The sequence below is a fragment of the Ciconia boyciana genome, chromosome 4 (assembly GCF_034638445.1).
Source record: "Ciconia boyciana chromosome 4, ASM3463844v1, whole genome shotgun sequence".
NCBI lineage: Eukaryota > Metazoa > Chordata > Aves > Ciconiiformes > Ciconiidae > Ciconia > Ciconia boyciana.
Window position 1 is genome coordinate 60990711 of NC_132937.1, and position 23098 is coordinate 61013808.

Consider the following 23098-nt stretch of genomic DNA (forward strand, 5'->3'; position numbering starts at 1 on the left):
CAACAGAAAGATTACGCATTTATGCTCCAAAAGCATGTGTAATGATACAGTCTAACTAAAAATGAAAAGATTTAATGCAGAATGCAAAACTACTGGTGATACAAACACTTGATACAGTTAAAGCATTACAAAATATTTAGAAGCATTGAAATTTAAAGAGGTTCTTTCTAAAGAGAAACAGTCCTTTAAAAAATTTACCATTTGTCTCTGTGTTGGTAAAGGTCTCTTCCTGTTGTTCAGTCTCCATTGCTTTTTTTTCTTAGGTGGGCAGGCAAAACCTGTTGAAGAATAAAAAAGCTGGCACATCTATTTTGTGAAAAGGCAAACTGTACATCGTGCTAAAGGGAAAAAGCAAAAAGAAATGCCTGCTTCTAGAACTTACCGCTATTATATATCCTTGCAGAAAAAAACTCAAGTATTCTGGGCGGGATCAAAATCCAACAGCCTATTGCTTCAGGAGCCTATGAAAACAGCATATATCAGTTGTGACTCTGCTCACTTACGGCTCCGATTCTCACTACGGCCAAAAACCAGAGGTTTGACCTGAGTTTTTGCTGCAAAGTTTTTCTTTATAAAAGAGAAAGCGTACCCAGGCCAAACACATCACTAAGAGGAGATAAAAGATAAGTCTGTAAGCTTATAGATAAACAGTTACTGCCTGAATTATAGTTCTTGGGCACATGCTAGTTTTAAGTAACGACATTTACTAAAAATTATTTTCAGCTACTTAAAGTGAACATACACCCAGCTCCTATTTTCAACATGTTATATGATACATGCCTTGGATTTACTTTTTAAAGGACACTGCGTAACAATCTGCTCCTGCTGTTTAGTTCTAAACAATTTAAACTAAAAAATGTCCTATTATGGTAATTATCAGCATTAGTTTTATAAATTCTCTACCAATGTACTAGCAGGCATTTTAGCAGGCCTTCCACTCAAGTATAATAGATGAACAAAAGACAAATTACAACTTCTAGCCACACTGGAAAAAAAAATCTTTTACAAATACTACCCTCTGTAGTTACACATAATCCTCTGCACACACACAACCAAGAACCTCAAAAGCAACTGAACTTCACTATGATTTTCTGAAATAGGTATCTTATTTGTGACCTACTTTTGTTAAGTTGATCTCGGAATACTAGTCACATTAGAGAGAAGTCTAGACAAAAGAAATAATTTTGCAACTTACTCTCTTCAAAAATGTGTTTCTACAAATAGCACAGCAAAACAATCACACATTTTCCCCTTATATTTTATTAATTTCCATTGCCTAAACAAATGGTGGCCACTCATTCTGGTATCCACGAAGGAAAAAAAAAAAAAAGAGGTGCATTTAACTTTTTAAACATACTCTCAGCCAGCTCTTAATTTGTAATTGTTGCCCTGCTTGTACAGGCTAACAGCAGGCACTGCCGTCCCAGCACATGCTGGTCTTTCCAGCACTTAAAGTGAGCTAACGGACACACACAGATTTAGTAATGGCAAAATCTCAGCCAGACGTTGCCAAAAGGCTGTTATGCAGGAGAGAGTAGGGAAAGGCCGGGCAGATTTTTACACGGTTTAAATAGCCCTTTTGGACCCCGGTTATGCTATTTCCAATCACCCCAAGAACTTCAGGGCTGCGGGGAATGAACTGTCATATACTGTCCAGGGGTTAGTTTCCCCTGCTCCCGTATATTTACCCGCCCAGCCAAACCTCCTATAGCCGCGCGTACGTAAGGTGCTCTCAGTTACCGCGCTCTGCCGGGTAAATCGAGTTCGCGGGATTAAATTGACTAATGCCATGTTTCTGTACACACCGAAAGGATAAAGGGGCCACGAAAGGCGGGAGACAGCACCAGCTACCAGACACATAAAACAAGAGCTGGGAACGCCGGCGCCTCAGCCCCGCTCCCTGCGGGGCGCAGCGGCTCTGCGCTCCCGCCCGCCCCTCTCTGGCTCCCGGGCGGGGGAGCGGCGGCGTTACATAACTCCGCCGCCCCGGCCTCACCTCCCCGGCGGCGGGGACCAGCAGAAATGGCGGCCGCTGTAATGGCGCCTGCCCGCTGCTAGGCGGAGCCGGGAGCGGAAAAGCCACCACCACCACGCGGTCGCAGGGAGATTTACCCCCCTCTGCCCGGGGAGACACAAAGGAGGCGCCCGGCGGCCCGAGCCCCCGCGCAGCCGGCGGAGCGGGACAGCCTCGCCGCCAAGGGGGCTCCGCCGCCGCCGCCGCGACCGCCCCCGAAAGCGGCGGGCCGCGACGCGGGGCGCTCCCCAGTCGGCCTCCTGCGGCCGCCTCCGCACAGGCCGCGGCCGAGAGCGCCCTCCCCTCCGCCCGCCATAATTCCCGAGAACTCGCCCCGGGCACAGAGTTAGCAAGGGCAGGCACAGGAAAGCGGCGGCGGCGGCGGCCGCTACCCCGCCCTCAGAGAGCAGCCGCTAACGCTGCCGGCCTTCACCGCACCGCCCCTCCGGGAGCCACGCTGGCTGGGCCACCAGGGCAGGGCCGCCCGCAGGGACAGTGGCCACCCTTCTCGCCTTCCCCTCGGGGCGGGCGGGGCCCCCCGGGCCCCAGGCGCCTGAGGGGCTACCCCCAGCATCAGCTGAGGGGCCACCCCCAGGCGCCTGAGGGGCTACCCCCAGCATCAGCCGAGCCGGCGACACCCCCGTCTCCTCCTTCACCACGCAGCGCTCATCCCTTTCCCCCACCGTCCCTGCGGGAGCCCACGGCAGTCCCGGGGCGCGGCGGCTCCCGGGGGCTGGGGCCCGCGACAGGGGAGGCGCGGGCCTCCCGCATCGCTGTGTCACACAACAGCGCCGAGCGGGGCACGACGGCAGCTCTGCTGGCCCCAGCAAGGCCCGGCCCGGCCCGGGTCGGGTCGGGTCCCCCCCGCTCCCCCAGCGCGCAGCGCCCCCTCCTCGCCGGCCCCGGCTGCGTCTCGCCGCGGGCTGCGCGTACCTGCGCCCGCCGCCGGCCCCACCGCGTAAGAAGAGAAAGGGGAGCAGCCCCCACCGCCAACGCGCGCGGCCACCAGCGCCACCAGGCGATCGGCCCCGCCGCCTCCCCATTGGGTAAGGCCGCTGCCCGTCAGGGCGGGGGGCGGCCGCCCGCTGCGCCCCGCCCTCCGTGAGGGCCAGGGCGAAACAGGCCCGGCCGCCGGGAGGAGGGCAGCGCCGCCCGCCCCGCGCCGCCGCTCCGCGCCGCGCCGCGGCCGGCTCGTCTCCTTACCTGCCCGGTGGGAGCCGCGACGGAAGCGGTGCAGGCAGCGGGGGGCGGCAAAGGAAAGCGAGATCGACCTCGGCCGTGGGAAGAGAAAATGGCGTCTGCGAAAACCCCGCCTTGCGCTCGCTGTCCGGCGTCGGGGGGGCGGGGGGGGGGGGGCTCTCGCGAGGCTTAAAAGCGCGCGCGACGCGCGCCTCCTATTGGCTGCTGGGGCGCGCGGGGTTTTTGGGGGGCTGCGCGAGAAGAGCGGCCGCGCCCTCTTTCCCCAGCCCCCGGTGGTGGGAGCCGGGGCCGCCCCGCCAGCACCGCCTGCGCGCCCCGGTAAGTGCGGCCGGTTGCGCTGCGGGCGGGGCGGGGCGCGGGGAGGCAGCTCGGCCCCTCCGAGGGGCTGCGGGGTGCGACCCGCAGCCCCCCCTGCCTCGCCCCGCTTCGCCTTCCCTCAGCGCCCGTCAAGACCGCGGCCCGCGGAGGCAGTGTCGCGCGAGCGGCAGGCTGGCGCTTTGCTTTGGTTAGGTAACTGCGCGGTGTCTTCTGCATGGTGTAGCTTTGGGGAGGCCTTGGAGGCAGGGTGGTTTGTCTTCGCTACAAGTTATAGTGACAAAAAACCCCGAACACGGTGTTTCTTAACTGTTCTGACAGTCATTTTTTGTTTTCCTTGCTCTCTGTAGGGACGTTGAGCTCCTTGGTCATCCTTTCTAAGGGGTTAAACATCATCCAGACACAGTTAGGCAGCCTAGTATCTCTTCAATATTTGTGTAAGCGATGCGGATGCAGGAGTTGAATGCACCATTAGCAAGCCTGCTGATGATACCAAACTGGGAGGTGCTGTTGACTCTCTTGAGGGACAAGAGGCCTTGCAGAGGGATCTAGATAGATCGGAGCATTGAGCAATGATTAATGGGATGAAATTTAACAAGAACAAATGCCGGATTCAGCACCTGGGAGGGAGTAATGCTGGGCACAAGTACAAACTGGGAGAGGAGTGGCTGGAAGGCATCCCTGCAGGAAGGGATGTGGGGGTGGTGGTTGACAGCAGGCTCCATGTGAGCCAGCAGTGTGCCCTGGCAGCCAGGAGGGCAAACCGCAGCCTGGGGTGCATGAAACACAGCGTTACCAGCCGGTCAGAAGAGGTGATTACCCCGCTGTATTTACCAATGGTTTGGCCTCACCTTGAGTACTGTGTGCAGTTCTGGGCCCCACCATTGAAGAAGGATGTGAAGGTCCTTGAATGCATCCAGAGGAGGGCAACAAAGCTGGTGGGAGGGCTGGAAGGCATGTCCTGTGAGGAGCGGCTAAGGACCCTGGCTTTGTCTAGTTTGGAGAGAAGGAGGCTGAGGGGCGACCTCATTGCTCTGTACAGCTTCCTGAGGAGGGGAGGTGGAGAGGGAGGTGTTGATCTCTTGTCCCTGGGATCCAGTGACAGGATGTATGGGAATGGTTCAAAGGTGCATCAGGAGAGGTTTAGGAAGGAGGAGGTTAGGAAGCATTTCTTTACCGAGAGGGTGGTCAGACACTGGAACAGGCTTCCTAGAGAGGTGGTCGATGCCCCAAGCCTGTCAGTTTTTGGACAATGCCCTTAATACCATGCTTTAACTTTTGGTCATCCCTGAATTGGTCAGGCAGTTGGACTAGATGATCGTTGTAGGTCCCTTCCAACTGAACTACTCTTTTCTATTCTATATGTGCATAGCTACTTCCTAAACTAACAAGAAGCTAGAGCTTATTAGCCACTGATGTTCCAGAGATGATGACTGCCAAGACTTGGTGCTTCTGCAGCCAAACCCTGGACTGGGTCTCTAGGTAACAATGATGTTTCAAGCTAGCTTTCTGTTGTCAGGTACAAAACTTTCATCCAGTTACAGTGTAAAAGTCACCCCTGTGAGACAAGTGCTGACAGATCCCAGCTTGCTTCTGTTGTAAATGGGGGTCTCCTACCTCTGTTTATAACAGTGCTGATGAAATGGGAGAATAACTTCTCAGGTCAATTTCTAAAATAAACTGGTTGTTAACAGCAGTACCCACAGAAATAAACCCCCCCCAAAATAGAGGACACATATATAACAACCTGCTTCTGTTTTTTGTTCATCCATTTGCTTCCCATCCATAATAAAAGGATTTCAGTTGTATGTTTCTAATTAAATCAAAGGAAAAGGAGAAGTCACCAAGCAGGGTTGCTTGTAGAAGTCTCCATACTTCCCTGATACTCTATGATGAGTAAACTGCACATACTTTTTATGCTGATTGAAACTTTAAATATTGGAAATCCGTTGTTTATTTTTAATATCTCTATAAGTGTTTTTAATTTAAATTGCCTCTATATTGTCACACTTAGAATAGCAGAACTTTGAATTGAGAGCAAATTTCTATATAATATGAGCAAGAGTCATAACTTTAGCTGTTGTCAGAAGAGTAAATATGTCTTTTTCGTTTTTGTTCTAGGGAATTCACTCTCTTAACTTAAAAGAAAATGTCTACATCTAACATTGCAGCAAGAGTGGAAACCTGGCTTTCATCGACGTGGCATGTTAAAGTTCCTTTGACGTGGCTGGAAGCATGTATTAGTTGGATCCAGGAAGAAAATAGTGGTAGTAACTTAAGTCAAGCTCAGATTAACAGGCAGGTCTTTGAGCAATGGCTTCTTACTGATCTAAGAGATTTGGAATATCCTATTTTGCCTGACTGCATCTTAGATGCTCCCAAAGGAGAGTTATCAGGCTTCTACTCCATACAGATTGATTCACTGGTTGATGTTAGCCAGCCAGCATATTCCCAGTTGCAGAAGCTAAGAGGGAAAAATACTGTAAATGAGGAAGTAACAGCCAGTACTCAGGCATTCCAGAAGCCCTGGGAAGCAAAGTCTACTCGAATGCTGATGCTGCAACTAACTGATGGGATACATCAAATTCAGGGCATGGAGTATCAGCCAGTGCCTGTCCTCCACAGTAATCTTCCTCCTGGAACAAAAATCACTGTACAGGGTAATATTGCATATCGTCTTGGAGTCCTTCTGCTTAAACCAGAAAATGTGAAACTGTTGGGGGGTGAAGTGGATGCTCTTCTGGAGGAGTATTCTCAGGAAAGAGTCCTTGCTAGATTAATTGGAGAAACTGAAAACCCTAATTCTGTTGGACAAGCTAGTCACGACCAAATTGTTTCAAGTCCTGTGGATGAATTAGTACAAACTCTAGGCCCTTCGGATGAAGAGCTTTTAGCCAGTCTTGATGAAGATAATGAATTTACTTTAAACAACGGAACATCTTTAGAAAGCGGATACTGCAGTAGAAGCAACAATTTGAGTACAGCCTCGGGTTCACTGACTGCACACAATGGAAATGTTTTGCTATGGGAATCTGGAAGTCCTTTGCCTCACTCAGATGAACAAGTGTCACCTCCCATAGAATATGTTGATGGCTTTTTAAATGACTTGCCTTTAGAAGATGACTTTCTTCTGGAAGAAGAGATGCAAAGAGAGCTGGAAGAAGTGCCGCCCATGGTCATGAACAGAAACATAGGTTTAATTACTGAGAGACTTCCGCGTACATCTATAAGCTCCTGCAATTCATCTTTAAATGGCACTTGTGAAAAAGATGATGTGAATGAAAGCGATAAGCCTGTAGAAGCTACCAGCAAGCAAAAGACTTTTGGAAGAACAGTATTTGATGGAGATGGAAATAGTATGAGTAGCTTTTCACAGCACAAGAGTGTATATCAGACGTGCAGTTCTGCAGATTTTTCTATGGAAAATCCTCCTGAAGAAAAGCAGACTGATACAGGCCTGGATGAGAGCAGATGTAAAACCCAGCACACTTCTGACAGCAGGCTGTTACGTGATGATCCTGTATTTTTCTCAAAAATGTATCCAGAAGCAGATAGGCAGAAGCATGATTCACAGAGCTTTCCTTGCAGAGCAGCAGAGGCACATTTAGATTTAGATTCTCCACCTTTCACATATATTTCCCTTCTCCTTGCAAAAAAACCAGAAATTGTTACAATTCTGAAAGTTAAGTGTTTTCTTGTTACTCTCACTGGAAACCTCACAAGTAGCAGTGGGTCCTGGGGTATAAAGGCAAAAATTTCTGATGGTTCAGCTTATCTTGAAGTAGATTTTGCTGATGATATTCTAACAAGTTTGATTGGCTTTTCAGTGCCTGAAATGAATAGGCTGAAAAAGGATCCAGCTTTACATCTGAAGCTTAAGGATGGTTTAGAGAAATGTCAAAAACAACTGATAGATCTCTGTTGTTTGATGACTATAGAGTTTAATCCATTTCAGTCTAAAGCCACTGTATTAATTCTCCAGGATGCTGATGCAAAGCACCTAGAACAATTGAAGAAACGTTTGAATAAATAGCGTGTGCCAACTTGCAGACTGTATATTAGGAAACATTTAAGCCATATTTCCCCTGAAGGACTGTTGAAAGTTAAATTTTAAAGTTAAGTGGTATGTCTTTTATCAGGAAAAATAATGCAAAAGTGAGAGGAGGAGATGACTTGTTGGAGCGAAACTTAGCAGTTTGTTTTTTATGGTGGTAGTATTGAAATAAGCTTTCAGATATTTCTGTCTTGATTTAAAATACTGAGGTATCATTTTCATTCTGCAAAATCCTCTGTGTCCTTGACTCATGATTCTGGAGTAGCAGAATTTGTCAGGAAATGGATAACAACAAACAAACCATCTTGTTACTATACTTTTTCAAGGATGATTACTTACCTGTTTCTTATAAGGTAGCTATAGGAGACTATCAGTCTTTTCTTGGAGGAAAGCAGTTGAGTAAATTTAAACAAAGAATTATTGTTTAAATGCAGTCACTTCTGACTATGCCAACCTGAAAACTCAAATACATATTCAGTGTGCAAGAACCTGAAGTGTAGAGAAATGAAAGGTTTTCTTCTAAATGTTTAGGTATGAGGGGCAAAAAAAACCCCAACCCTATAAATAAATGAGATAAAAAGCTGTATATCTTAAAAAATCAAACAACAAAAAAAAAGCCAAATATTTTAAAATCTTTTATTAACAGAGAAGAATGATTATAACTTATGGAGAATCTATTTTTTGTCATTAATGTTAATCATTGCTAATAGTTTTGAACCCACAGGCAACCTTATTCATTAATTCTTCTGATTACTTGTCTAACCTTTTTACAGCATAGTCAAATACTTGTGCTACAAACCTGTTGTATATGTATATTTAATGTTCGTCTTAATTTTGATTGGTTTTTTTTTAATTTCTGCTTTTAGAATATAAATATATTAAAGTTTTCATTTAAATTTTGGTGAAAGCTGTTTAGTCACTTTAAAAGAAAAATACACACCTTGTTGAGTGTATAGAGTATCAGAAATGGTTTGATAGGTTTTTTTGTTCTTCCTTTTCCTTCTTCCCATCCTTTTCCCTTCTTGATTTTTTTTTCCTTTGAAATTAGAAGAATTAAAATTCTGCTGGGGTAGAGGACCAACGACAGGAGAAGTCCACGCAGTGTTGATAGTGTTTGCAAAGAATGTAAAATTGGTAGCCAGGAGAGGGATTTTTCAACTGGATTGTCAGTATCTGTTTTTTCAGAGCCTTTTCTTTCGCTGAACACTGTCTGTTAGACTGTTGGGAATTGCTGTGAGAGACTGTCAGTATTGCCTTACTGCCCCATCCCCAGTTGAGAAGCATCCTTTGAGACTCCAAGCGACCTAAGGAAAACTAGAGGTAATTTGCTAAGTAGGGTAAAAATGGAGGAAGGTGGAGGAGGGGGAATCTTGAGCTTTTTCAGGCTAAAGGCATGAGGTTTTTTAGGGTTTATTTTATACAGTTTAGAAATGTATAAATTCCTGTGTCCCTTTCCTTCCTCTCCTCCCCTTGCCCTCCCCACTCTGAAGAGAACCTGAGCAAACCATAACCCTGTGAGTCATCTTTGGGTTTATTTTCTGAGGCTGTTGGGAATTGTGTGTCATTTAGAACTGTAACAGCAAAAGCTTTTGCCTGTGTGGAACCTATATTGCTGGATCTTTAGTTACAGTTTCAGAAAAAATTGCTTGTTAGTAGGAAACTGACCAAGCTTCATCTCATGTAATTCCTGTAAAAGGTAATACAGCGGACTGTAGACCTTTAGAGTGGTTTTATGGAAACATTTTTTTTATGATGAGTTATGGAAATTTCCATTGAAGTTTTGGCCTTACCATGTAAAAGGATAGGAGTCCTTAAAGTTCAAGCTAAACCAATAATCCACAGATTTTATTCTACTTGTGCAAAGCAAGAGTAATGTCATTCAAAGTGTGGAATCAAATTAAGTGTTGTCTTTGTTTCAGCTGATGAAGTCACACCTGCCCTTTTTCTGCATTTGTGTTAAGGTTTAGTCATCTCTGCCAAAAAGTTCATGCATCTTCTGTCCTCTTCTGCCCCCCCCTGCCTTAAAGGCACTGTTATTTGTCTGACTTTTCCTTCCCCCCCTGCCCCCCCCGCCCCCCATTATCCATGTCTTCATTTTCAGGATGTTCTTCCTGGAAGGCTACTCCTGTGCCTGTTCTCCAGTGCAAGCAACAAGGTAAATCTCAGTACTGCTAGCTGTTCAGAGCTTGACTGCTCTGTAGATATTTCAGTGCAATTTTCTGGTGTATAGTGATTCCAGATCTGTTTAAGCTTTCAGAATTAATGAAAAGTGTTGCATAGTTTTTCAGACAAGAAAAGGAATGAAATAAAGTGATTCTGAGAAAGCATGCTTAGTTAAGAGCAGTATGTGAAACAGAAAATGGCACGTGTTGCTGTGTGTACTAGTTGTTGGTTTGTGCCTTATCCACTTTATTGACTCTCAAAACCAACTTTTTTATTACTAGTCTTACACTTTTGTGCTGTGTGTATGTATTGTATGTGTATATTGCCTCAGTGTGCCGAGAAGTGGTGCATGTCGCAGTCCTTCAGGTAATCGGAGTTCTTACAGGCTGAATTCAGAGAACAGGCTGGAACCCCAACTGACTGTGGCAGCGATCTGGAGCAGAAGCATGGCCACACTCCTGCTGGGGAGTGCAACAGAATTCTTGTACAAGTTGCTGAAGGCAATTGTCGTGGCAGCTGCTCTCACGAGTTTCATGTAGCGTTCTAGCAGAAAGCAGTTCCTGCACTTTCTGTCTTCTCTTCTCCATGGTATTTTACAAACTCACTTTTTCTTGCTAACATTCTTTCAGCTGCTAAGTAGACTTCTGCACCTGCAGTGTATCTGACTGTGTGCAGTTTCAGAAACTGTATTCTTCAGGAATGTTTTCATATTAATGGGAAAATAAACTGCATTTTTTCATTGCAATGGAAACTTCCAACTAATTCAGTTTTAAAGTACAAAACCTACAATGTTCTCACACAGTGGCTTGAATGTTGTTATATTAATGATGAACATTTGCTTTTCCTGCCTTTCTTAGTTATTAAAGGAAATGAAAACAATAAATTGGTTGTGGTGGTGCCAGGTGCCTGCATCAGAATCTCCCATTCAAAAGCTGTCACTAAGGCAAGGTAGCAGAAAAAATAAAGTTCTCAGAAACTTTGCTGCACCCTACTTCCTAAAAGAAGTATTCACTCTCAAACTGTAGAACAAGGCAGTGGCTGGACTGAAGAATGTGGCAGGTTTCCAAATAAACTAGGCTGACAAGAACAGCTTGAGGACTAGCCTAATCCTACTGGATACTAGTTTTGCCACAACGATGCATGTCATTATAACCCAGCAACTTCCTTCTTGATGAATGAAGGCAGTGTCCTGAGGAAGCAACAGCTAGTTGAGTTAATGTCATTTTAAAGTATCAGTTAGGAATGTTAAAGGATTTCTTAAAGGGTGTGATGTACTGTTCCAGTACTGTGACTTCACACTAAAATAATTATATATTTCAGGTCATATCAGTAGGAGAAATTTTCACACTAGCTGAGTATGGAACATAATTAGATATAACAGTAAACATAACATTTGGTTCTAAGTATAAAGCCCTATTTCTTAATGTCTTGCTATGATAATGTCAATCATTTCTGTTTAGAATAAAAAGGTAATAACTAAGCTTTTTGTTATAGGGAGGGAAGATTTATAGTACAGTACTTCTGAGCGCTCTGGTGGCAAGCAAACTTAAATGTATTTACCTGGGAGGAAAGGGCAAAAAGGACTATAAAATGTAAATAGTACTGCTCATTTCAGATCCCATTATCTGCATTGTGGACCTAGAAGGAACAGAATGCCAACAGTTATGACAGCAAATGAGAGGTTAAGGGCAGCCTGACTTTGCAACCCTTTTTAATTCAACAGAAGAGGTAGAAGTTTCCTACAAATCAGCTTCTCATCGAAATGTTATGTACTTTTTAAGCATACTTCTGTATCAGTATGTCACTTTTTAATTTTTTTTCCTGAAGGATTTTTTTCCTTATTTCCACTGGGTTTCTAACAGGGCAAAATTGCAGTGTGTTGCTGTCAGAATTTCTCCTGCTTCTGATTCTTAGCCTTCTCTTAAGGCTGAACAAACCCCGTTCTCTCATCCTCTCCAGGGAGTGGCATGTGCTCCAGCTCCCTGACCACCTTGACAGCCATCTGCTGGTCACCTGCTTCACTATGTCAGTGGCTTTCTTGTGGTAGGGAACTCTGAGGAGGACACGGTACTCCACGTGCAGTCTCACAAGTGCTGACAGCAGAAGGCAGCTTGCTTTCTTGGATCTGCTTGCTGCTCTGATAGAGCCTGGTATGCAGCTGGTCGTCGCCACTGCGGTCACACTGCTGACTTACGTTCAGCCTGTCCACCAGGGCACACAGGTCTTACTCTGTAAGGCTTTCTAACTAGTTGGCCCCCAACCCGTACTGTTGCATGGGGTTATTTCTGCTAAGATGAAGGGCTTTGCATTAGCCTTCATTGAACTTAAGGAGGTTTCTGTCAGTCCGTGTGTCCAGCCCACATGGTACTGGTTCTCTAGCACTGACTGCTTTCTTTCCTTTTCTTCCCCCTGCCCCTCCCTGCCATGTCTGCTAGCTTCTCCCCCGCTTGCCCCTTATCGCTGCAATCGGAGACCTCTTCCTAGAGGGTATCAGGCTGGGCAGACGTGACTTGCCGTTGGTAGACCCATGCTGGCTGTTCCCCATCACCATCTCCTTCTTGTGCGTAGGTATGGATTCAGGGAGGATCTGCTCCAGCCTCTGTGACTGAGGCCAGGCTGCCCAGTCAGTAGTTCCCTGGATCCTCCTCCCTGAAGATGGGTGTGGCACTTGCCTTTTTCCAGTCATCAGGAATCTCCTGACTGCCGTGACCTTTGCAATATCATAGAGAGTGGCCTTCTGGTGACGTGAGCCAGCACCCTCAGCAGCGCCCCGTCGGGTCCCATGGAGAGTTGTGTCTGCAGGGTAAAGTACTCCAGTTTTGCCAGGAGGTGCTGGTATGTGTGATCTCAGTAAGAAAGACACTCGGACTCTATAAAGTACTGTTCAAAACGCTAGTTATTAGAGCGTACGCTTTTGGGGCAAGGCCACGCAGGTGGCATAACCTCTGGTACCAAGCAGGAGCTGCCCGCCGGCTCCTCTGACAGCCTGCGCGTCCTGAGCTTGTCCCGCGGCCAGGGGACTTGCGCAGCCCAGTGCAGGCTGAAGGCCACGCTGAGCCTGCCCAGGTTAACCGTGATGTGGATCACTGATCCCTCGATGTGTAAGGGTCTTGCACTCCCTGTCCCGTCCCCTGACGTGGCTTGTACTACCTTTCTGCTGATCCTGTTAGTAGGCTTGGGGAAATGGGAGGCCAGAAAGCAGGCCTTAACCAGTGAAAACCAAGGTGAAAAAAAGTCTTTCCCATGTCCTTTGTCAGCAGATCCCCTTTCTCACTGAACAGTGAGCCCCATTTTCCTCAGTCTTCCTTCTGCTCCTGGCGCACTTACAGAAGCTGCATTTGTGGCCCTGTGTCCCTATATTCTTCCTGAAATTCGCTCCGTGTACTTCCTTTTTCACATCTCATCTCAGTCAGGGGTTGCCTACCCATCCATTCTGGCATCCAAACTGGCTGCACCAGTTTGGTTTTCTGCACTGTCCAGTGTTTGTGTGCTTCGAAGAGGTTATCCTGAAAAGCTATGCACTGCTGTGGGCCTTTCTGCCTACCTGGGCAGTCTCCCGTGGGATCCAAGTAGATCCCTAATTAAGCTGCAGTCAGATCTCCTGCAGCTCAGAGATGTGTTATTTAACTTGCTCACTTCTCTGAGCATTTAGAACAACACAATGTCAAGATCACTGCAGCCAGGAGTCTTTAGGTCGGTCTTGTTCACGAGTGGCAGGTCCCGCAGAGCTTTTCCTGTCATCCGCTCATGGATCACCTGCATCTTTTGGTATCCATATTGCCTGTGTAAGCTGTAAGGTTTTTAGGAGAAGGGCTGTATCATAGGTTTCATATTGTAATACAAGTCACAGTTAATGCTGGCTTTAAAATAGTTTAATACCTCTTACTGTATTGGTAGTGTGGATGGTGGAAGAACATAACTTGTTTGACTAGACAATACTAAAAAAGCAACAGCAGTATACAGCCTACTGTTTTGTGGCAGATGAATACCAAAAAACCTAACTTTTACACTATTTTCAAGGACAAAACTGTCATTGATTTCACCAAAGTTCCATTGATGTGAAAAAGGGCAAAATGCAGGCTTCCCAAAAATCATCTGTATCAGTAATACAGCCTGGTAATACAGCATGAACCACAGAACTGAACTGAGTTGGATGAACTGAGAGAGACATTAATAGAAGGACTTACAGAGAGAGGCCTTTCAGGACAAGGGTCTTTCCTGAGGGAGCTCTCACAAGGTCATTGCAGCAAAGAAAAAGAAATTTGCCTCAATTCTGAGGCTACTCAAAGAGCAGTAGGAATTTCAATGCACGTGGCTGAAAGCATCTAATTTTCAGCTCTGTTAAGCACCTTATCTGTAGGCGGCGGTGGGAGCTGAGAGACATTCAGTACTTAATGCTTCTTACTAGCTAAATCAGCATTTCCCTGCCCAGCAATTTAGTCTTTTTAGAAGCACTTAACTCCTTGCACGGACTGCATGGAGAGCCTGTACAGTTAACGTGGCTGGTATAGACCACCCTGATATGTTAAGCAATTTGTTTGTGTTTGCATCCTTGGTAGTTTTGAATTTTGTCCTTGGATGAGAACAGCCTTTGCTACAGGGGAAAAAAAAAGGCAGATTATTATTTCTGCATAGAGAGTCAAGGGCTTTCTTTAATGATGTTGATAAATACAGGACAAGTATGAGGCAACGGTAGCATTAACTGCAGCAGATGATGGTCTGATCTCACTTAAAGTACTGGCAGAATCACAACCTTCACAAAGCATTCTTCTGGATTAAAAAAAAAAATCTTAAAATGCTAAAGTTAAAATATGCATATGTTCAAAGAATCTGTGATGGAAAAGAGTGTGATTTACAATAGTTAAGAGGAAATGTTTTATTCCACTAACAGCATTTAGGAAATAAATGTAATTACAAGCTAAATATTCACAACTGACTTTTCTGCGTTTAGGACAATTTCTTTTAATATTTACAATTACCATACAATCATCATTTAACAGATGTGTACTATATATAAAATATGGGCAAGCATTATTGCTATTAAACCACAAATCTGGCATTATTGTAAAGAAAAACAGATTTGGCAGCCCCAGTGTTGCTGGCTACCTAAGCACATGCTTAGGTAATTCACCTGGTACCAGCTATTAGTGTAATTGCCCTCATACAGTTTCTCCAAACTAGAAAATGCCATTAAATAGAAAGTGTAAATAAGGATCTACTTGTAATTTAAAACATTCTAATAATAATTCAATAGATACATTTTTGTGAAAACACATGTGTATTGCCTGGAAATTTTTACTTACAGATTGGTTAGTCGAATGCAAATATTGATGAAAAATACCCTTGAGCTGTCAAGACTATGCTGCCAAGCATATGTGCAGCAAGGGCCTATATAAAATAAATGTTATACCACTTTAAAATATATGTTAAGGTATGCAAGAACACTGAAATAAGTTTTACTTTTTGTTTCACAAGTGATCAGATACAAAGCTGACAGGCATCAGTGTTAAACACTATAATGTGATCACATTTGATAGTGCAGGCAAAGCCAAAATAGGAGAAAAAGCAGGTGTCTTACCTATAGGGTCTGTTGTTATTCATGAAAGGACATGAGGTTGATGCTACATGATGTTTTTAATAACTACATTAGCTTTTATTTATGACCTTCTTACTTTCTAATACTAGTGTTGTAGAACATAGGTTATAATCTTTTTTAATGTAAAATAAGAGACAATGGTGTGAAATAATCCTCTATCCATCAAAATACTGCATCTACTGTCTCTAGTATCGGTGATGGTAGGTGACTAATCATGAGACAAAAAAAAGAAAAAGTTTGGTTTTCTTCTGTCAGGTAATACCAGTTAGGTGACTATTCTTTTCCCAATTGTATTTAAAACTCCTGATTCAGTGATCATTCTTCCATTTCTGCTATTTGAAAAACGGAACTGGGAATCAGTTTGATCTAATGATACCTTTGTAGCAGCCTTTATAATAACCAGTAAATTAGGCCCTGGGTACATGTGCAAAAATTAAAAAGTGAAATAATTGTGAATACTCACAGCTAAGCACTATTTATCCATATGTAAGTAGAGTTAATCAGTCTGCATAAACAGAAGCAAATTTACAAAATGCAGCATGACTATGTATTTATCAATTTTTAATATATTTTTCTAATAGTAATTTATTCTTGTGACACATAATGTGATATGCTTCAACAGTATATGATATATTGATGGAGCTCTTACAAAACCACTGTCTTGTAGATAGGAATTAAATATTACAGCCTCTGTTGCCACTTCTTTGTAAAGGGAAGCTTTCTTTAAAAAAGTTTTTTTCAGCTGCAGATACATAAAAATGTGTGATAAGAAAAAATATTAATGTTTTTATAATCTTAACTAACTGATTTAAATGCACAGTTCAACATTATCTATGAAGACTCATTATTTTGTGAAATGAATAGTTTTGAATCTAAAAATCCAATATTATGGCTTCATTGTAATTTACCGCTGTAGATCTTCCTAAGAAATAAATTCAGTTTGTTCATATTGTATTATACCAAGGATTTGAAAGTTTAAGAAAGATGTTCTGTGATGGGAGTAAGCAAACCAAATTTTTATCCTGAAGGAGGCATGTTCTAACATTTTGTTAGCTAAGATTTCATGTTGGTCTGATAGTGGGAAATGGTGTGTCTGCATTTCTGATTTCATTTTGGGAGTGTAAAAGATTGTTAAAGGAGGAGAACTTGTTAGTGGAAAAGAAAGGGATGGTTGATGAGAAAGGTATCTTAAAGGAAGTGTATTTTAGGAAGATGTTTCCTTAAGTAGAGGAAAAAAGCAAACTATTAAATAAACATTATTAAACATTATTAAAACATTATTAAAAAGTAAACATTAAAAAACCAAGCATCATTTGCTGGTTTTAATTTAATTTTGTTTCTGTAGAAAAAATATTTAAACTGAGGTTGTTGTTCTAGGCAAGGAAGCAATGTTCTTTACACATATGGTATATTTGACATTGCACTAGTGGTGTGCACAGAGCAATCAGTAGCAAAATTTTTATTGGACCCTCTCATAGCAGAACTCATCTACAAGAAGTACTCCTTAATATTTCCCATAGTACTGACAAACTTTGTGTGTCAAAACTTAAGGCTGCTGTGGTTTTTTTTGACAGTACTGCCTCATCCAGCATATTGTTGGAAGCAAAAACTTGTATGTTTGTTCTGCCCAAGCAGCCTGCAAACCATTCAGATGTCTGGGGTAACCTGATGCCTTTCAGGCACAGAAAGTGAATTTGTGGGTTTTTAATGGGGGACAGGCTCAGTGCAACTACATTACTTGTGATACAATTGACACAGACTGACAATCGTTGGACATTGTGCTATTGGTATAAAAATGCTTAAACTGGTATAATTTGTGCCAGTTTGCAGAAGCTGTGTAATAACCGCAGTTAATAAAATAGTGTCCGTATTGTGTGTTAAGATTTAGGTGGAATTTGGCTGACTGAAAAAAATTAAGGACATCATCATTTCATATGGTAGTTCTGCATTTGCTTTAGATCTATATGAACCAGCCTGGCCATTAAAAGAAGCTATTAGACCTTTCCTGCCCCTGTTTTCATGCTTGCACACCATCTTCTTTGTTCTGGGTTAAAAACTATCAAAAACATCACCATAATGCTGCTGAGTTAAAAATTTGCTTTAGTTGCTGGGTTGGATTTTAGCTTGAATCAGTTCCCTGAGGTACAAAGGAGGAAATCGTGCAGCGGTAGAAAGAAGCAGGGGGAGAGTCACGGAGAGCTGCATATGCTGGTTTAATCCGTGTGAAACCCCAGCCACAGCCGCAGTTCTGCTGATGGATAGCAACAGGCGTCCTTTGGAACCAGCAGGAGGAAAATAGGGTGAAAATACAGGAAGAGGCCAAGTAAAGAACAGAAAGGAAGGAAGCTAAGAAGTTGAGCTCTGAATATCACAATGAGAAAAACCTTACTGTATCCTCTGTTTTCTTCCATGAATCAAACAATGGCTTTGTTAGGAGCAGTAAAGAATAATAAACAAAGGAGGAGGAAAAAAGGGGAAATTCAAAGCTGTCCGGGATGTTGAAAAAGAGTAAGTGATTGCAGAAAGCCCAATTCAACTGCAGGAGAAGTTGAAATGAAAAATGTACATATTTATACTGATTAAAGATATCAGTGAAGATACGCAAAATAATTGGAAGAAATTGCTTAATTTGTGGGGCTTTAGTATCTACACTGTGCTTCCTGTTGGAATTTTCCTAGTCAAAAGAGAAAGGAAGGCACAGCGAATCATTATTTTCTCATAAGTATTCCACTGAACTTTAATTTCTTATGTCTGGAAGTGTTAAAATATAAACTGTACTTCTGTGAATGAGAGCACAAATAATGTCTGCATAATAATAATGTCTTTATCTCTCTGAGAGGTAGTAACATAATACTGTATTCTTTAAATGGTTTTGAATGATGGTAGTAACTTCATTTTTCACAGCAGAATTTGGGAGGGTGCGCAATGCGGGTATTACTCAAAAGCAAAAGGAATTGTAAGTTTAGGGTTTGTTTCCCAAGAAAAAAAAAGTAGTATGTCTCAGCGTATTTTGAACCCAATTCTACCCCCTTCTGTTGACTCACTGCACTAAATTGAATGCAGTGAGTACAGGGCCAATTGTAGCAGTTTGCCCATCTCTCCATCGGTTAGGAGAATAGCTTTCTTCTAGGTACTAATATCCCAATTCCTCTAAGTTGCATAAGTAAAGAACCAACTGGTTCTATTTGGTCAGCTCCTTAAGTCATTAGAAGACAGACAGCTATGCTGAATTTTGTAGCATTATTTTCAACTGCAAAGCGCAGCGGGGGGGGAGAAGGATGCTCAATGCTGAGTTTTCCCCTGATGCTTTTCAAATGATGCATTTATCTGTTCTTTATTTCTCTAAGTATCTTCTCCAGCTGTGCAGTTATAATTCAGCAGTATCATGTACTGTCACTTCTGCATTAGTAAATACCTAGGACCTGCTGAATAATTATGAAATAACCTCATAATGAAATGCAGCAAAGAGTTCTAATTAAATTTAAAAGTTGCTTAACAACTATTCTACTTTAAATGAGAATTTTCCACCCATGTGTTCTAATGAGTTCTCAGAATACATTACTAAAAATATATAAATGATATGGTGAACAAAAAATGTGATTTTCCACACCTCCAGTGTGTAGAAAACCATTTGTAAACAAAATAAACTCATACACAAGAATTCAATTATTAACTTATGTTGGAATACTAGGGCAACTACATGAAATTTTTAATAAGTCTTTTTTCTATAAACAAAAATACAGGAAGCCTGTAAAGGCTGTCAGCAACAACCCATGTAATTCAGTATCTAGTCCCTGAAAATGTCTAGTGCTGCTTGCCAAGGGTAGCATGGCAAGCATATAGTGCTGCCTCCCTGATTCTTTCAGCAGTCTCGGGCTTGTGGACCCCCTCAGCCAGAGGCTGTACCTTTGCACTTAATAGGCCCTGGTGGAAATTAAGAAAATGCAATATTTGGACTACACCTACAGCAGAAGGTTTGGTGAATATAAAATGTTGGCTAAAAATATGATTCTTGTATACCGTCTCTGATTCAGGGACTGCAAAACTTATATTCCAAGAAGAAATATTTTGCTGGTTTTGGCTGGGATAGAGTTAATTTTCTTCCTAGTAGCTGGTATGGTGCTGTGTTTTGGATTTAGTATGAGAATAATGTTAATAACACACTGATGTTTTAGTTGTTGCTAAGTGGTGCTTACACTGGTCAAGGACTTTTCAGCTCCCCATGCTCTGCCGGGTGCCCAAGAAGCTGGGAGGGGACACAGCCAGGACAGCTGACCCCAACTGGCCAAAGGGCTATTCCACACCATATGACGGCATGCTCAGTATAGAAACTGGGGGGAGGTGGCTGGGGAGCAGGGATTGCTCTTCAGTGATGGGCTGGGCATCAGTCAGCGGGTGATGAGCAATTGCATTGTGCATCACTTGTTTTGTACATTCTTTTATCATTATTATTATTTTCTCTTCCTCTGCTGTGCTATTAAACTGTCTTTATTTCAACCCATGAGTTTTCTCACTTTTACCCTTCCAATTCTCTCCCCCACCCCACCGGGGGGGAGTAAGCGAGCAGCTGTGTGGGGCTTAGTTGCCGACTGGGTTTAAACCACGACATCAATATAAGATGTATTCCTAGTTTGCTGGCATTGCAATCCCTTTCTGTTACAACACAGGCCTTATTCAGGATAATCTGTTTTAAAAAATCTGATGTGCTCACAGTCACTAACAGAAGTACAGTTAATGCCATAATCCCTATATGAGTAGTATTTCTGAAACCTTAGAAACAAACCCCAAAAAACCCAACAACAACCAAAAACCTCTACACAAGTTAATCTGTCTAAGCATGAAAACTAACTAATTTAAAACACTAACTGAACATTTATAAGTAGCATTAGATTAATTATCATAATATGAATTAATAATTGTTTGGAATTCATAGCAATGCTATGTGAAATGGTAATGATAGTATTCTTTCAAAAGATCTTTTTGAGAACTGTTAACTTCAGTGAGGGTAGGTAGAGCCATTCTAAGGAAAATCTTCATTAGGTTAGAGGAATAAATACACAGAACTAGTTACATTGCTAAGAACAAGTATCTCAATCACACAGAAGCCTTACCAATAATTTAATCCTGTCTTCCAGTTTCTCACTTTCCTGCTATGTATACTGCTCATACTTTTTTCTCCTATTCTTTAAATTTTGTTTACTTGAACTATAAGTTCATTAGGATTTGTATTATTTTTTAAATTATGTATTTATTAAATAAAGTGTCTAATATAGTTGGTCCTGATCTCATTTGGACCTTCTAAGTATATCATAGTATAAAACATAAACCAACATTTTACTTAGAATCATAGAATCATTTAGGTTGGAAAAGACCTTTAAGATCATCGAGTCCAACTGTTAACCTAACACTGCCAAGTCCACCACTAAACCATGTCCATAAGCACCACATCTACAGGTCTTTTAAATACCTCCAGGGATGGTGACTCAACCACTTCCCTGGGCAGCCTGTTCCAATGCTTGACAACCCTTTCAGTGAACAAAGTTTTCCTAATATCCAATCTAAACCTCCCCCGGCTCAACCTGAGGCCATTTTCTCTCATCCTATCACTTGTTACCTGGGAGAAGAGACCGACCACCACCTCTCTACAACCTCCTTTCAGGTAGTTGTAGAGAGCGATAAGGTCTCCCCTGAGCCTCCTTTTCTCCAGGCTAAACAACCCCAGTTCCCTCAGCCGCTCCTCATCAGACTTGTGCTCCAGACCCTTCACCAGCTTCATTGCCCTTCTCTGGACACGCTCCAGCACCTCAATGTCTCTCTTGTAGTGAGGGGCCCAAAACTGAACACAGTATTCGAGGTGCGGCCTCACCAGTGCCGAGTACAGGGGGACAATCACTTCCCTAGTCCTGCTGGCCACACTATTTTTGATACAAGCCAGGATGCCATTGCCTTTCTTGGCCACCTGGGCACACTGCTGGCTCGTATTCAGGCGGCTGTCAACCAACACTCCCAGGTCCTTCTCTGCCAGGCAGCTTTCCAGCCACTCTTCCCCAAGCCTGTAGCGTTGCATGGGGTTGTTGTGGCCCAAGTGCAGGACCTTGCACTTGGCTTTGTTGAACCTCATACAATTGGCCCCAGCCCATTGATCCAGCCTGTCCAGGTCCCCCTGCAGAGCCTTCCTCCCCTCAAGCAGATCAACGCTCCTGCCCAACATGGTGTTGTCTGCAAACTGACTGAGGGTGCACTTGATCCCTTCGTCCAGATCATTGATAAAGATATTAAACAGGACTGGCCCCAACACAGAGCCCTGGGGGACACCGCTTGTGACCAGCTGCCAAGTGGAGTAAACTCCATTCACCACCACTCTTTGGGCCTGGCCATCCAGCCAGTTCTTTACCCAGTGGAAAGTACACCCGTGCAAGCCATGAGCAGCCAGTTTCTCCAGGAGGATGCTGTGAGAAACCGTGCCAAAGGCTTTACTGAAGTCCAGGTAGGCAACATCCACAGCCTTTTCCTCATCCACTAAGCAGGTCACTTTGTCGTAGAAGGAGATCAGGTTGGTCAAGCAGGACCCATGGTGACTGGGCCTGATCACCTGTTTGTCCTGTACATGTCGCATGGTGGCACTGAAGATGATCTGCTCCATAACCTTCCCTGGTACCGAGGTCAGGCTGACAGGCCTGTAGTTTCCTGGATCCTCCTTCCGGCCCTTCTTGTAGATAGGCGTCACATCCGCTCTCTTCCAGACAACTGGGACCTCCCCGACTAGCCAGGACTGCTGATAAAGGATGGAAAGTGGCTTGGTGAACATTTGTGCCAGCTCCCTTAGTACCCTTGAGTGGATCCCATCCAGCCCCATAGACCTGTGTGTGTCTAAGTGGTGTAGCAGGTTGATAACCCTTTCCCCTTGTATTATGGGGGCTTCATTCTGCTCCCCCTCCCTGTCTTCCAGCTCAGCGGGCTGGGTACCCCAGGCAACTTATTGTTGCTTCCAAAGTCTGCCCTTTCAGATACAGGAAATCAAGTAGAATAAATTGTTTGGTCAGAAAAAGCTGGTTTTCTGCCGTTTGGTTTACAATTCTGAAGACAATTGAGGCTGCCAGTTTCCCAAGATGGAGATTATCAGAATGCGGCACTTCTCCATCATGTTCCCGCCTTGTTCCAGGCTTTTGAGTGGTGAATAAGAAGACAATGGGAAAACAATAGTGGGAGTAGAGTAGGGATTTCTGCACCAAGAAGCATGAGACTAGTATAACTATTCTTTTATTTTACATCTCAAAAATACTAAGAATTTTTTGCTTACTTCCTGATATTTGAGCCTGTATACTCTCAAACTTTCCTCCACACTCACTTTCCTCCAAAAGCAAGGGTTCTAGTTTTTATATGATTTCAGTTAACCACATAACAGCTGGAACGGAGGCAGTGCTGTTGTCTCACTCTAGTATACCCCCTATATTTGTAGATACTCTATTAAAAGTAGGGTCTCTGATGGTAACCACTTTACACACACAATGCCTCCCTTTAGAGGCTTTCTGTTTTAACTGTACTGCACACTGTGTGCTGCCTCTCAAATCTGAAATGACTGACGAGGACTTTCCCTATAATTGCAGTCACTGGCTGCCAGTGGCACCCTGGCACTTAGCACACCAGCTAAAAGGAGAGGAGTTTTTCCTGCCCTGCAGACCTCAATGTCTGTGAGAGAGAAAGGGGCAAATGCAGCGGAGAGGACTGAGTTTTCGGAAGACAGAAAGTAAGGAAA

The 23098-nt window shown here is 43.7% G+C and overlaps 2 protein-coding genes across 20 annotated transcripts in view; one reads left to right on the plus strand and one right to left on the minus strand.

Moving 5' to 3' along the window:
• HNRNPK (heterogeneous nuclear ribonucleoprotein K) overlaps positions 1 to 3367 on the minus strand; it is a 19876-nt gene extending 16509 nt beyond the window's left edge. For 2 of the 9 annotated variants that reach the window (XM_072859222.1, XM_072859217.1), the window contains exons 1-3: positions 2948 to 3021; positions 383 to 461; positions 199 to 278 (exon numbers count right to left, since the gene is read on the minus strand). In XM_072859222.1, coding sequence (XP_072715323.1) covers positions 199 to 247 — 49 coding nt within the window. In that variant the 5' untranslated portion in view covers positions 248 to 278; positions 383 to 461; positions 2948 to 3021. Of the gene's footprint in view, positions 1 to 198; positions 279 to 382; positions 462 to 2947; positions 3022 to 3217 lie in introns of those variants that run through there. The other 7 variants (XM_072859218.1, XM_072859213.1, XM_072859219.1 and 4 more) reach the window with 5 other exon arrangements.
• Positions 3042 to 10587, plus strand: RMI1 (RecQ mediated genome instability 1). Of its 11 annotated transcripts, XR_012042094.1 has the most exons (5): positions 3393 to 4033; positions 4902 to 5011; positions 5651 to 8903; positions 9685 to 9738; positions 10132 to 10587. XR_012042094.1 is itself a non-coding variant. In XM_072859210.1 (3 exons), the coding sequence occupies exon 3, from the start codon at positions 5679 to 5681 to the stop codon at positions 7560 to 7562; it is 1884 nt and encodes a 627-aa protein (XP_072715311.1). In that variant the 5' UTR covers positions 3042 to 3060; positions 4902 to 5011; positions 5651 to 5678; the 3' UTR covers positions 7563 to 10587. The 11 variants fall into 11 exon arrangements, 8 of the variants coding, with proteins under 8 accessions (XP_072715311.1, XP_072715312.1, XP_072715305.1 ...); XR_012042093.1 differs by having other exon boundaries at positions 5651 to 9738; XR_012042092.1 differs by having other exon boundaries at positions 9685 to 10587.
• The last annotated feature ends 12511 nt before the right edge of the window (positions 10588 to 23098 follow it).

Excerpts from the sequence above, each read along its gene's own strand:
- RMI1 (XM_072859210.1), top strand. The coding sequence starts at position 5,679 with ATGTCTACATCTAACATTGCAGCAAGAGTGGAAACCTGGCTTTCATCG.